Source organism: Amphiprion ocellaris, chromosome 24 (genome assembly GCF_022539595.1).
Source record: "Amphiprion ocellaris isolate individual 3 ecotype Okinawa chromosome 24, ASM2253959v1, whole genome shotgun sequence".
NCBI lineage: Eukaryota > Metazoa > Chordata > Actinopteri > Pomacentridae > Amphiprion > Amphiprion ocellaris.
The window spans coordinates 11,959,833-11,974,462 of record NC_072789.1 but is presented as its reverse complement, the minus strand read 5'-3'; the positions used below and the strand labels follow the sequence as shown (position 1 = coordinate 11,974,462).

The following is a 14,630-nucleotide window of genomic DNA, read 5'->3' as shown; positions in this document are numbered from 1 at the left end:
TCATTTCATGGTAACTCTGTTTTTGAATGCATTGACAGCTACATATTGAGGTCACGCGATTCGGTATCTGTACATAACGTACACATGCATAACACACGCCTGTACTCAGTGCAAGGTCATTTTATTTGTGGGTACATCTATATTAAATAACAATAACTAATCAACAAATGCTGCATTTCTGACTGTCATATCTGGGAATGAACAGTTTTGGCAGAGTACTCTCTCAGTGCTTTTCTAGTTTAACTTAATTTGAACATTGCATTAGTTTATACCCAATAGCTGCTGTCCATTTGGTGACCTATATCACCTAGTGAAGGCAGTAACCTCATAACTGGTCAGATAGAGCATTATTTTAGTGTTGTCAGTATTCAGCATGTTATTTAGACACAATTACATTGTGTTTGTAGCATCCATGTTGGCCCCACATTTTGATTTTAAAACACATGAACACACCAAACTCGGAAAAACAACTTTCCAACTCGGGAAATGTGACCGTCCAAAGAGCAGGAGAATTTGCAAAAGGAGATTTATTCTGCCCTACAGAATTTCCGTTGTTGGTTATGGGTGTTGCTGTTGTTTAAGTTTGGCCAAGTTGTATTGCTTGCGTTTAGCTAGTTTTCATAACTCTGGTAGCCTTCATTTGGCTTTATTTGGTTCTTTGATTTAGCAGCAACCACCAGCCCTGTTTTCTTTGTATTATCACTTTTACTTTGTTAATTACATCGATAAGCAGTAAATTGCTTGGCGCTAACCAATAACATCAGTTTTTTGTGATTTTTTAAAAATTTTTTGTTGCACCCAGCTGACCCTAGAGGCTTGGTCATAACAGTTAGTTCATCATAAAGGAACAGTTTTACTATAGAAATGCGTAATTTTGGATGAAATACATTTAAGAATTCACAAAATGGAGAAAACAGACATTAAAACAAACCGCACTGAGTACACTCCATTTAGCTATAGCTTGATGGTTTAGCTAAATCCAATTTTTTTTCCCTGTCAAATAGCGTTTGAAAATCAGTTTTATACTCTATTATAGTAACAAATTAGTTTGTTTTACCACAGAAACAAGATTAAAAGTAAACTAGCATATGGTTTGCCTTTCCTTCTATGTTTTTGTGTTTAATCCATTATTTTGGGAAAAAAAAGCTTCATATAAAGGAAGAAACAATAACTCTAAGTTCTTAGACATTGTTTTCTCATACACTTTCAATGCTTCAAATACAAAGTATTAGAGTGATTTTTAGATTTTAGATACACTATGATCTGTGACATTTGTCATAAACAGAGACATAAAATAAAGATTTCTATTCGACAGTTTGGCTTTAATCCCCCTTTTTTTTTCCCATCGACTGTATGCTTTCTCTTGGCCTCTGTGTTTCCGTGGTGACTGCTTTTTCAGGCAGCATTGCTAATGGGTTTGTCACTTTCCTCCTCTTCCTCCAAACATGTTTACCTTGGCAGCAGCACCTGCCTCTCTCAGCCGGTTAGTTCAGCATCTGTTGTCAGAGAAGATGAGCTGCAGTTTAATAGATCAGACTGTCGCCCTATCAAGGTCTAAAGGTAATAATCTCACTAGCCCTACTTCACACACATTTACCTGCTGTGACAGATGAGGAAAATCTCCCGCTGCCACTGAACACCTCATTTGACGGCTGTTGTTTTCCTGCTGAAACACTTGACTATCGTGCAACATACAGCATACAACAGAAATGAGTACACTCCTGTGTCATATCACTTTAACGCCAAATGATAAAAATTCAAATTACCTGAAAATAAAGCAAAAATCAACTTGCAAGGTGTCCAAGAATGAATGAAATGAAATACTTCAACTCACCATTTGAAAAAAATGCAATAAAGAGTACAGATTTGAGGTTGAATACCCTAAGTTCCGACTTATTTTTGTATGATGTGTGATCTGCCTGGATACAAAACAGCCACTTGTGACTTACAGCAATGCAAGCAATATAATACATGGAGAATTATGGGTTTTGTGAGTGGTCCTATGGTAATTTATTATTGTTTATGGTCTATCAAGGGGCAAGTTTTCCTTTAAATCTTATTGACATTCACAAGTCAAATGAATAATTGTCAGTTTGGCCACATGAAGACTTGCATGATTCTGCTGATAAACTCTCAGTGTGGTATTTAGGTGAAAATGCACATATCACACATCTGCCAGTAACTAAGAGAAGCCGATTCTAAATACAAAATAAAGGTGAAAAACTGAGTTTTTATGGATATGTGGTTGTAGCCCTCCTCTACTGGGAGTCACATTGTCAGCTAGTATTTTGATTTATCCGCAGACATTCATGGTGCCGCCTATAAATGTCGTCTCCACTACTCGTTTTGCACTCATGCAGTCCCATATCATCGTGCGTGTGCCAATTCATAAACACACAATGAGTGCGTAAGCTGGGGAAGAAGCACTTGTGCGCAGGATACCGAATGACGCTTGTTTTTCATCACGCAGCCTGGGTAGCCCAGAAAAGAAGACGACCAGAGGAAAGAAATCAGAACAATAGCTGAAGCTGAAGGAACTGAACTGGTTGTGCTCTTTGAGGGGAAAAAAATCCTGGTCTGGTCTTCATCAGTCAGAGCTCTGACTGCTCACATGTCTGTCTCACATCCAATAATATTACTGATTATACACTTGGCTGCAGAGTATGAGCTGCACTGAGTCACTGCTCTGGTGCTAATGCCTTTGATTGTGATGCAAACCAACACAGTGCAATAATGACTTTTATGTTTAATAGGCTCTTATCGGTCACACAGTAAAATAAACATACAAGGATACATGTTCATCATCCTTTTTCAACTTCTGCTTGTTCCATAGAAAAACTGTCAGACTTTTATCTGGTATTGTTCTGTGAAGATGAGAAATAAGCTTTTCTTCTAAGGTGAAACTGAAAGGAGTTAACTTTTCTTCCAGTTATTGATTATGGTGATGTGTTATATATGAATGCCTCCACGTCCTAGATCAGGGGTAGTCAACACGGTGCCTGTGGGCGCCTGGTTGCCCGCAGAGACCATGTGAGTTGCCCACCACACCTGTTCTAAAAATAACACTAGTCACCATGAAATTCCTTATAAAAAATTATAGTTGCTGTTCTTTTTAAATGAAAAATGCTTACATTAATGCAGATTTCAAATTACAATATTTATGATAATTAAAAAAAAAAAAAAAAAAAAAAAAAAAACGTCTTCAGTGTAAATGAACTCTGACCTTGTCCGAGTCAAAGTTCACTGCGCATGTCCATCACTACGTCACTCTGCTGAAGCGTCCGGCCGCTGACACTTTGGGAAGCTAGATGTGGTTTTTAGCCCCAAAACATGACAGAGAAGTGAAAGAGAAAACACTATTTTCACGATGACTGGGAGGAAGAGTTCTTTTTCACGACAGTGAAAGATAAATGTATGTGTCCTATTTGCGGGGCGACTATTGCGTCGGCAAAGCGGCACAATGTGGAGAGACGCTACGTTAGCCGCTACAAAGCTTCCATGCTAACTAGCCACCTGCTAGCGCACACAGACTGTATGCGCACTACGGACAGGAAAAGCCGGGACTTAAAGGCAGCTTTGACATCTGCTACGCGACGAAAAGTTTCTTCGTGGAGAAAAATGTACCATTAGAAAAGCTTGTTTCATTGACGAGGGACGGGGCTCCTCCATGACGGGTCGGCATGCAGGCTTCATTGTACGATGCAGAGGTGATCCAGACTTCCCAACATTCCTACATTACCACTGCAGCATTCACCAGCAGGACATATGTATGTACAAAAGTGGCCGGATTTGATCATGTGATGACTCGTGTCGTGAAGATCATAAATGGCTCCAAAGCCAAACAACCAGGACGTTGAAGGCAGGAGGAGCTGTGAGCTGAACATGGTGACCTGTTACTACACACAGAAACCCCATGGATCAGCAGGAGACCAGTTTTGCAGCGTTTTTTGTCACTGTTGGCCGAAATCAAAGAGTTGATGCAATCCAAAGGGGAAGACACCTCGCTGCTTGAGGACACTGAGTGGATTCTTGCCCTTGCATTTTCAACGGACATCACTGGGAAACTGAACCATCTGAACTGTGAGCTGCAAGGTAAAGGTAAGACATGATAAGCTCTGCAATGCCAGGCTTCCCACTAACACACATTTACAGAGAAAGAGGTAACATGTTGTCATTCAAAACACAGTGCCATTACACAAAAATGTGAAAAATAATTAGTTGAAAACATGTAATGATCTGTTAAAAATGTTGCAGTGCTGGTGAAAAATGCTGGTGATTAGTACTAATGTGATAGGATTAATTTCAAAATGTGAAAGAGTTGATTTTTTTTTCTTACATAACTGATAATTTGTACAAACATGAGACAAAGTTCATGAATTGTTCAAAAATGTTACAGAGGTAGTGGTTTGCACAAATAAAGCATGATTTGATGACAGTTAATGATTTCCTAAAAATGTTAGAAGTGACAGTTTGCACAGAAATGTAACTGGTGTGATTTTGAACAAAATGCTGCAAATATGCTGATTCATACAAAACTGCCAAGAAAGATATTAACAAAAGTTTCAGAGATGGGATACCTCTGACTTTTGAATATTGGAACAGATTTCCATATATATGTGTGTGTGTGTGTGTGTGTTTCCTACCGTCAAGGTGCCCTTCGTACTACTCAGTACCTTTGAAGTTGCTCTCAGGTTCAAAAAGGTTCGTGACCCCTGTCCTAGACAGTGTGCATCATGGCACTTTGAGGTTTATTACAAAATGTGGAGCTTTAACACATCACTGTGTCTTGTATTCTAAAGTAAATTGGCCCTCTTTACATGTTCGCAGGCTCAAACATTGGTATGTCTTAATTTATAAGGCTATTCTTGAGATGATCCCATCTTATTTATCATCTCTTTTAATAAGGAATAATAGGGCCTACAGCCTCCGCTCGCAGGACTTTCTGCATTTCACTGTTCCTAAGGTCAGAATGTAAATGGGGAAGAATGCTTTTAGATTTGCTGCTCCAACTATATGGAACATTTTTTAGCATATTTTGGGCATTTTGACCTCATTTCCGATTTTAAAATCTGTGCAAAGTAGAGGATTTGAGACAAACTCAGACATTGTGGAGCTGTTGTCTGATCAAGTTTAGGAGATAAGTATTTCTAAGCAAAATGAGGAGACAGGGATGTAGAACTTACCTCGATGATATTAAAGCTCTTGCTGAAGTACTAAAAGCCACTTGGGCTACAGATCTATTAAAAGATAAAGAACTAAACTTCCTTTTTTGGTCTTTTAAAGGTACAGTTAGTCAGTTTTCTCCCTTTTATCAGATCTAAGATGTTTTCCTTCAGTATCCTTTCATCTCAGACTGACTCACCTCCTCCATTCACTCATATCTGATAAAAGATATCAAACGGATCTGAGTTAAAACTGAGTAAGTCTAAACAAGCCAAGACACCACTGGAACTCAGAGATTTTACAGCAAGTTGCACCTTTCTCCCAGTTCCATGTTATCATATCTGATAAACACAGATGAGAATGAAAGGATAAATACAGATGACGGTGGGAGTGAACAAAAGACACATAAGAGGCTGAAAATGAATTTTAATAGTTACCCAGAAGAATATTATTCATATTTCTGTATTTACACTTGAGTTTACATCAGAAAATTGGAGCTGGAAGACGAGACACACCCTCGGAGGGCTGAAAAGTTCTAACATTTGGCAAACAAAAACTTCTGTTCTCGGTATTGTTTCATCTCTAAAACCTTTTGGAGGACCGAACATTAAAAGGGATGTCAAAGGCAGGACACTATAATGCATCACTCTTTGAATTTCACTTTGTTTAGTCTCACAGATTCTTGAACAAGAGCGTACTTAGACCAATATAGTGAACAGTTTGTTTTAAAGAATCCCTGTTACTTGAAGTAGCGTCAGCCAATTAAGCACATCTGAAAACTGAAAAATTATCTTTTGGCAGCTTTAGTCCTACAAAATCAGGTCAGATAAGATCCACACAGAAGAATATTTTAAAATCCTGAGGAGAGAAGGAGGAAAAATTGGTTCTCCGGTGTAGGAGAACAAAAAGTTTGATGGTCAAATGTCTCTGATGATTCTCCTATATGTTTTCTCTCCTCTTCCCTTCTGAAGTCGTTTTTTTTTACCGATCAGGTCTTTGGAGGCAGAAGACTTTCGCCTGGTTGTCTCCTGAAGCAGTTACTGCAAGAGTCGCCTCCCTGAGGACAGAAAGGAGCATTTAAGTAAACTCAAACAGCCTGGTGATGACAAACTCTGTAGAGAATCTAGTGTGAATTCTTGAGAGCATATTTTCGTTTCAAATGTGTTCCCAAATAATCTGCCGACCAAGTTACATAAAGAGGATGAAAGAGTTCATGGCAATTCATAAAGACTTCCTGTTAAAAGGGAGCTTTTTCTTGCCACTGTCGCCTTAGGGCAGGGGTGTCAAACTCATTTTAGTTCAGGCTCTACATTCAGCCCAATTTGATCTCAAGTGGGCGAAACCAGTAAAATCACAGCATAATAACCTATAAATAACAACTCCACATTTTCCCCTTTGTTTTAGTGCAAAAAAGTATGATCTGAAAATGTTCACATTTAATGAATTATCTTTTTACAAAACATTATGAACAACCTGAAATCTCTTAAGAAAAATAAATTCAATTTTGGCAACATTATGCCTCAGTTTATCATTTACACATTACAACTTCCAGATCACTGAGTGTCTACAAAGAAACACAACATTTAGTCACAGCTACCTGGAACTGAATGATAGAGTATTTTACTTTATGATCAAAACGACAAAAGTCAGACAAAAAACAACAAAAACAAGAAATGAGAAACAAAACGGCAAAAAATGAGACGAACAACACGAAACAAAACAAAAAAAGAGACAAAAAATTTGACAAAAAAGTTACAAGGAGACAAAAAAGTAGACTAACAACATGAGCAAGTCAAGGTCGAGAAATTATTTTAAATTTACAGTTTTACAAACAATTTGCAGGTAATGTCTTCTCTGTAATCGTTACACTTTGCAATGTCGTCCCGCGGGCCGGATTGGACCCTCTGGCGGGTTGGTTTTGGCCCGCGGGTCGCATGTTAGACACCCCTGCCTGAGGGCTTGCTCTGGGGGTTCATGCCTATGGGTTCTGTAAAGCATCCTGAGACAACCTGAATTGTAATTGGCGATATATAAATAAAATTGAATTGAATTGTTTGTGTTTTTATAATTTCTGGCCTTGATAAATGCTGTCATTTTGATGATTTTCTTGTTTTTCAAACCCATCAGTGGGTTTAGTGGGTTAACCAGGATCTTGCGTTGGACTCGTACCTGTTGATGGTGAAGTCGAGGATCTCTGCGGTGTGGCCGCGGTACTCCGACACCATGTTGCCGGAACGAGCGTCCCACAAGCGCAGCGCTCCGTCTAAACAGCAGGTGGACACCACAGAAGAAGAGTCTTCCCACTGCAGGTGAACGATGCCCGCCTGGAGGAACATAAGATCAGAATCACCACATCGTCTTTACTGACAGGTATCACACCTTTATTTAAATAGATCTAATATACTGAATAGAGGCTGATATCACAGATTCAAAATAGGATAATTTTAGTGCATTTCTTCTGTAAGAGGCAAATGACGTCTGATGGGAAAACTAATTCCTTAACTGGACGCTCTGGTGTCTCTGTATGTATATGTTAAGACATCATTTACACACAAGCAGCTACAGCAGACCTCCCTGGTGGTGTTAGGAGATCTATGATATGAATACAACACCTCCATACTGTACACACAGTTGAGACAAGTGTGAATCTACTGTTTCATGCACGGGAGACTAAACTAAACAAACAGAAAGGCTCCATCTTTCTCACCTCATGCTGACACCTGTGTCTCAGGACCTGCGTTGACAGGTCATATATGGCTAGAGTCCCGTCCAAGTACGCCACGGCGATGAGCGGCAGGCTGGGAAGGACAGACGGATTATTATCTACATTATTCTGTCTCTCTGCTCTTATGATGCAGCACAACTCACATGTTACAGAATCCCACAGACTCCACAGAGTTGGATTCCTCCTCGTCCTTCGATCCTTTCGCTTTGCCTCCCTCCACGGAAAACGCTCCGACCACCTTCACAAGACATAAAAACAGAGATTACAAGCTGCTAAATAAACACTTCTTCTTTCCTCTGCTTGCCATCGTGTCATCACCTTTCCCGTGGTGGTGTTGATGAGTTTGGCAGAGCCGTCCACAGAACCCGTCAGCACCAGAGAGCCGTCCTTGTTGCAGGCCAGGCAGGTCAGCGCCCCCTGGTGTCCATCCTGACCTGTGAGAGGACGAACGACGAAACTTGAGTGGGTCACGCCATAGAAGGCTCCATTATTATCCTCTCAAACAGTTTCCAGAATAAATGCACCACTAAAATCTTGCTCTTTCAGATTACCATTGACTACATAAACATGATAACATAAAATGAATCAGAAATACAGTCTAGACATTGTTAATGTGGCAAATGACTGTTCTAGCTGGAAACAGCTGATTTTTAATAAAATATCTACATTTTTATTCTTTTTATTATCTTTATTAACATCCATATTTTATGCAAATAAAATGATTTGAGGTAGAATTACCCTATTATTATATAAACCGGTGCTCTCATTGACCATTTTAAACTGTTTGCACTAAATCTCTCCTTGAACTACTTTTTCCAAAGACAAGCTTATATAATTTGTTTACCTTTGTTTTAGTTTGGCTCTTCCTTTCCTGTTTTTATTGGGTTGTAACTCTGGATCTGATTTATGTCTGCTGCTTTAATTGCTTCCCTTCCTGACTTTTATTTATTATTGCCCTTTGTTTATAGATGACTTTGTGTCTAATAATTCCTTTAATGTAGAATTTACACAATGAGACTAAAAAGCAGTTTGTTACACAATGACCCCTTTATCTCATGACTTTCCCATCACATTCAGTACATTTCTCTTTGTTGAGCTAATTTGCTGTTATGGTTGTAATATCATGGATCTTTTTAACTGTTGCACTTACACTACTGTTCAAAAGTTTAGGGTCACCCAGGCAATTTCATGTTTTCCATGAAAACTCACACTTTTATTCATGTGCTAACATAATTGCACAAGGGTTTTCAAATCATCAATGAGCCTTTCAACACCATTAGCTAACACAATGTAGCATTAGAACACAGGAGTGATGGTTACTGGAAATGTTCCTCTGTACCCCTATGGAGATATTCCATTAAAAATCAGCTGTTTCCAGCTAGAATAGTCATTTACCACATTAACAATGTCTAGACTGTATTTCTGACTCATTTAATGTTATCGTCATTGGAAAAAAAATTGTTTTAAAAAAATAAAATAAAAAAAATAAGGATATTTCTACGTGACCCCAAACTTTTCAACAGTAGTGTAAAAGAACACAATCTACCAAAACCCAAACACATAAAGGCAACAGTGAGATGAAACGCTAAATATGAGCCTCACCTTTAATGACGTGGATAGAGTTTCCTTGCTTCAAGTCCCACACACGAACCGTTCCATCCTCATAACCCACCACGGCACGTTTACCTGGAGAATTTCAAAATAAAATACATATTATCTGATAGGAATAGAAATTAATTTTTGCTAAACTTTAACCTTGAAGAACAAAATGATTCTGAACTGCTGAGCCAATCACTAATGTTTATTTATTATGGGATGGGTTAGATACAACTGTAGAAAATATATGAAAATATTTACTTCTCCCTCACTTTAAATGTTGCTACATGACTTTTATGCATTTTTAAATACTAAAAAGCATCCTGTAACTCTAAAGTCTTTCTTGGGGGCGACTTGTCTTCTCATCTCTCACCATCAGGGAGGACTTTGCCGCTGGTAGCCTGACAGGCAGGACTCTGGAAGGTTTTACAGTCTCCTGCAGGGATCTTCCACATCCACACGCTGCCATCGTTTGTTCCTGCCAGCAGCACCGGAGCACAGGGATGCCACTCCAACCACTGAGGAAGAAACCACAAGGTATGAATTAACAGCAATTTTACACACACTTCTTTCCTCTAATTTCCACTGTAGAATTTTAATTATTATGCGTTGTGTGCCTTGCTGAAGAGAAACTCAACAGTCGTGGTTGAGGACTGGAAGCACGTCTGATCATTCACTTCCTCCACCAGACCACAAATTCTCAGCCTGAGCTGTCATCATCTCTTAGTTCCTCATAAATTCCTTCAGCCCCAATAAAAGCCTCCACACAAGTGCTGACAGATGCACAAACTAAACAGATGCAAACACACTCAGCGGCTAGGTCGGGATTTTTCAGATTAGACTTAGGGAACTCTCACCTCCAGATCTCCCACTTCGAAGGACCAGATCTCCTCTTTGGTTTCCACTTTCCAGACTTTAATCATGCCGCTCATGTCACCTGAAGCCACCAGGGAGGAGTCGTGGCTGAACACGGCACACGTCACTGAGTCTTTGTGACCTTTACAGAGAAAGCGGGAAAAAAACAGCTTTTGTAGATCTCATGCAGACAGACCATTGTTAGCTTCGGTTGAATTCGTCATAGATATTTTTTCGCATCATGCTCAAGTTCTGCAAACTGAACTCATCTTAGCATGACAGACTTTAACAAGCTCTTTCTCATAATTTAACACAACTAGTGCTGAAACCAGTTTAACATGTATAAGTCAAGACGAGAACTGATCATTTCATTTCATTATTACTTCTTTTTGACTTAAATCAACTCAACTCAACACCCAGGAGCTGCAAGATGTTGGAGAAAAATTGACTGAAATGCTGAAACAATATACTGAGCAGCTTTTAACCACTCTACAGTTACATTGGAAGAGATCATTCCCGCTAAAATCATGACTCACATCAAAATGTCTGTCAAAAAATCCCTACGGTTGAGATTAAATAAGAGAATCCAAACGTGCTTTGTGTAAACAAAGCCTTAGTTTGCCTTTAACACTCACCTGTACACTCCAACAGAACTTCTCCGTCGCTCACCCTCCAAACATAAGCCTTGTCATCTTCTCCTCCAGTTACAGCCATGCTGTTGGTCGCTGGGTCCAAAGTCACACAAAACACTGAGCCTGAAGAGAGAAAGATTAGAGAGAAATTTAACCTTCAGCAGACTGAAGCTGTCTGACAGTTAAGCCCTGTTTGACGAGCATTACTGAGAGATCTCATGTGATTTAATTTCACTCCCACGTCTGTCTCTCGCATGTTTCATGAGGCACATTTATACGGGAATTTACTGACGTTATCTGCGGATATGATAATAAGTTGCCGCGTAATAACAGTTGATCCTGTTAAAAGACAGCAATAAACTGCCATGCATGTCATCCATCTAATCATGCTTTGCAGTTGTTTTCCTCTGATGGATTAGAGCTTTTTGTGGATGGGTCTCCATGCTGCGTAGCCTCCTGAATTTGTACCAAAAATGCTCCAAACTTTCATTTACAACAGCATTGAGTTGTCAACAAGCAGAGAACTAATTTTATTTGGTAAAATATGGGAGTTAGTTTGTGGTGCCATTTATACTGTACAAATCACTTGGGAATTCACATGTTTGTAAAATTAAAGAAAACTTTTGTAATGATTACAAATGATCAGAAGTCCACAGTTACTAATCTGTTTCAAACAGCAAAGTGCAGATCTGAGGGAAGATGTTACCGGTGTGTCTGGAGAAGGTGAGCTCGCTGTCATCTTGCTCCGCCTCAGCTTCCATCTCGTCCTCCGTCTCCCAGCCTTCGTTGTCATCGTCCGCATTTCCAGCATCTTCAAAGTCCACGTCCTCCAAGTCATCAGCCAAATCATCTTACAGCAAGGCAAAAGGCAAGTTAACATCCTCATTTTCTCCCACCTGGATCAGTGCAACTCATTCAGCTAAACGATGCAGCAGTTGCTTGTTTACAGTTAGGTCAAAACACAGCAGTAAGAATCAATCACATAACTCCTGTCTTAGTTGATTTACTGTTTGTTAGGGAATTCAATTACACATCCCATTTTTATAAATCTCCACATGGTCAAGCTCCACTTTACTCTTTAATAGATTTTGAACCGTGTTATTCTGCACAGACTCCTCAGATCAGAGAATCAGCTGCTGTTAAAAGTTATATCAACCTTTCTGTCAGAACAGCTCAGTGCTTTAGTTTCAAAACCTTTTATTTGTATTTAATAATGCCTTATGTAACATTTCTATTCCAATTTTTAAACATTTCACTGTTGCTTTATGATTTTTTTTAATGTTTGTGTTTTTAATGTTTATTTGTTGCTCTATTTTGTATAGCATTTTGGAAATGCAGTTTTGAAGGGTGCTACAGATAAAACGTTTTTATAATAATGATAATAACAAGAAAATGATCCCTCAGGTTGAAACACATACAACAAACTCATTTGCTAATCAGTTTATCTTTAAAGCTCTATTCCAGCTCTATTTTGTACTTTCTCTATTGTAGCAGTTTGAGATTTTGTATGTAAAGTGCATTATAAATTAAAGGCATTATTATTATTACTATTATTATTCCAGCTACCATAAACAGCGATATACGCAAACACTGGCTGTCTCTGAAGTGCTCCAAGGTAAATATTTAGAATAGTGACTGTTAGAACCGTAAACGGCCTCAGACCCACTTGGACCAGGCTCCGTGTCGTTCAGGTCGATGACTTCAATGATTTCTTCATCTCCGTGGAGCTGAATAGGGTTCTCCTCCGTGTTATCCATGCCGTCAGCAGCAGGCTACAAGCTAGCAAAACAACCCCAAAAGTGACGAGTAAAGCTAAGTTAGCTAACCTGAAATGACGCTATCTCGCTTTCAGCAGCTTACAGATTCCTAACGAGGTTCAAAGATACACTTCTGTTCACAAACGTCTCTGTCAGCCTTGTATGAAGTCAGACAAGCAGCGGTTAAATGTCAGAAACGCTGAACCCCCATGTTTTCACATGTTGCTGCGACTGGAGACACGGACGCAGAATGATGACGAAAGACCGTAGCGTCGACTAGAGTTGTTTACATCCACGGCCACAAGAGGGCAACGTTGACGAGACGATAGAGTATAGACACGACAAAAGGCTCAGATAATAATAATAATAATAATAATAATAATAATAATAATAATAATAATAATAATAATAATAATAATAATAATAATAATAATAATAACAACAACAACATTATGGTGCATTGACACGTATTGCCTACTGTTCCCCGTATTATATTTTATTACAGAAACATACACATAAACAATATTTGTGCTTGCTGTGCCCTATATTAATCTCTTTTTTAAGCAATTATTTACAATTTATTATTCCACACGTTTATATCTGTGTATTCATTTTTTCTGGATGTTTTTAGTTATTTAATTTTAAAGAAGTCTATAAGTGGACGTAAGTTTTGTGCTTGAAAATGGTGTTTTGTGTTATATTATATTTTATATTGTTTAGACATCTTCTAACCTTTTATATTTTACTATGCCTTATTGTATTGTAGTATAATCCACTACTGGGTACCTCAGTTTCCTTCAGGGATGAAAATCAAATCAAAATATTTTTTTTTGATTTGATTTGATTGATTGCATTTGTTTCTGTATAAGTGCAACCCCATGGATAAAAATTCACCATTTTGCATTTGGGTCAGTTGATCAGACAAAAGTTTGCTATAACACCACAGTTTTTATAATAATAATAGCTAGAAATACAGTGTAGCTAGGTTTCTTGGTAAGGATCTGGCATTTCATGACTTGATGAGGCTCCTCACATCGGAATTTTGACACTTTAAGAGACATGTTGGTGAGATTGTAAAAGTTGGGGCGATGAAAACAGGATTTTTTTAAGCCTCTGTGGAAAATATTCAGTGAAATGAAACCAAACAAATAGCGCGAGGGCCCCACAACAGGGTCCACCCTCCAGGTTTGCATTAGAAATGATGAGAAAACTTCTTTCAAAACAACAAGCTTAGATCTCTAATCCACACTCTTCAGGTGTATTTATATTCTTCATAGTGAACCGACAGGGAAAACATTACAAGCAGAGCTGTTCACTTTTTAAAAGCAGCTCGTCTCTCTGTCTTAACCCCTCCATCAAATGTTCTCCAGCCAGAGGTATTTTATGAACACTTAACACAGTTTGTCGACTTCAGGTTTCCTGGTTGGAGTTTTATGTCTCCTTCTATATGCTGCTGGCAGAACTCACCGACTGCATGCCCAAATAAGTTTTACTGGCCTCCATTTCAAGCCTTCCCTGGAAAAATACAACCGTCTCATGATGTGGTGAGATGTGGAAATATCAGGGTGTATGTTATTTAGACGTTTTGAATCTGCAGCGAGCGAGAGATTTATAAACTCTCCGTTCGGTTATGACTAACGCTGGAAGAGCCCGCTGAACCTTGGAAAGTTAGACGACATTAGTTGCAAAGCTGGTTAGAGCCACTTTATTTCATCAGTCTGTTTCTGCAGTTTTTTCTGGCCATCACACAGCAAAAGGACTTCATTCAGCTCCTATTCACATAACTTAAAGCCTCCAACATTGTCAGATTAATTTGGGGATATGAATCACATTTTTGGACATTTTCACTACAGTTGCGTGGCAGTCGATTTTGAGGGATGATACTAATACCGATCCAAGAGT

General features: G+C 38.8%; 1 protein-coding gene across 1 annotated transcript; it reads right to left on the bottom strand.

Annotated features, from left to right (window-relative positions):
- Positions 1-5,574: 5,574 nt before the first annotated feature.
- Positions 5,575-12,973, bottom strand: aamp (angio-associated, migratory cell protein). The gene is made up of 11 exons (XM_023287982.3): positions 12,638-12,973; positions 11,678-11,821; positions 10,975-11,094; positions 10,342-10,481; positions 9,858-10,002; positions 9,491-9,574; positions 8,207-8,322; positions 8,032-8,126; positions 7,871-7,961; positions 7,333-7,487; positions 5,575-6,220 (listed from the first exon to the last, which is right to left on the bottom strand). Exons 1-11 carry the CDS (start codon positions 12,726-12,728, stop codon positions 6,145-6,147), a joined length of 1,257 nt encoding a protein of 418 aa, XP_023143750.1. The 5' UTR covers positions 12,729-12,973; the 3' UTR covers positions 5,575-6,144.
- Between the last annotated feature and the right edge of the window lie 1,657 nt (positions 12,974-14,630).

Excerpts from the sequence above, each read along its gene's own strand:
- aamp (XM_023287982.3), bottom strand. The coding sequence starts at position 12,728 with ATGGATAACACGGAGGAGAACCCTATTCAGCTCCACGGAGATGAAGAA. Across the intron at positions 11,822-12,637 it reads CGACACGGAGCCTGGTCCAA|ATGATTTGGCTGATGACTTG; the intron begins GTGGGTCTGAGG and ends CCTTGCTGTAAG. Across the intron at positions 10,003-10,341 it reads TCGAAGTGGGAGATCTGGAG|TGGTTGGAGTGGCATCCCTG; the intron begins GTGAGAGTTCCC and ends TTTCTTCCTCAG.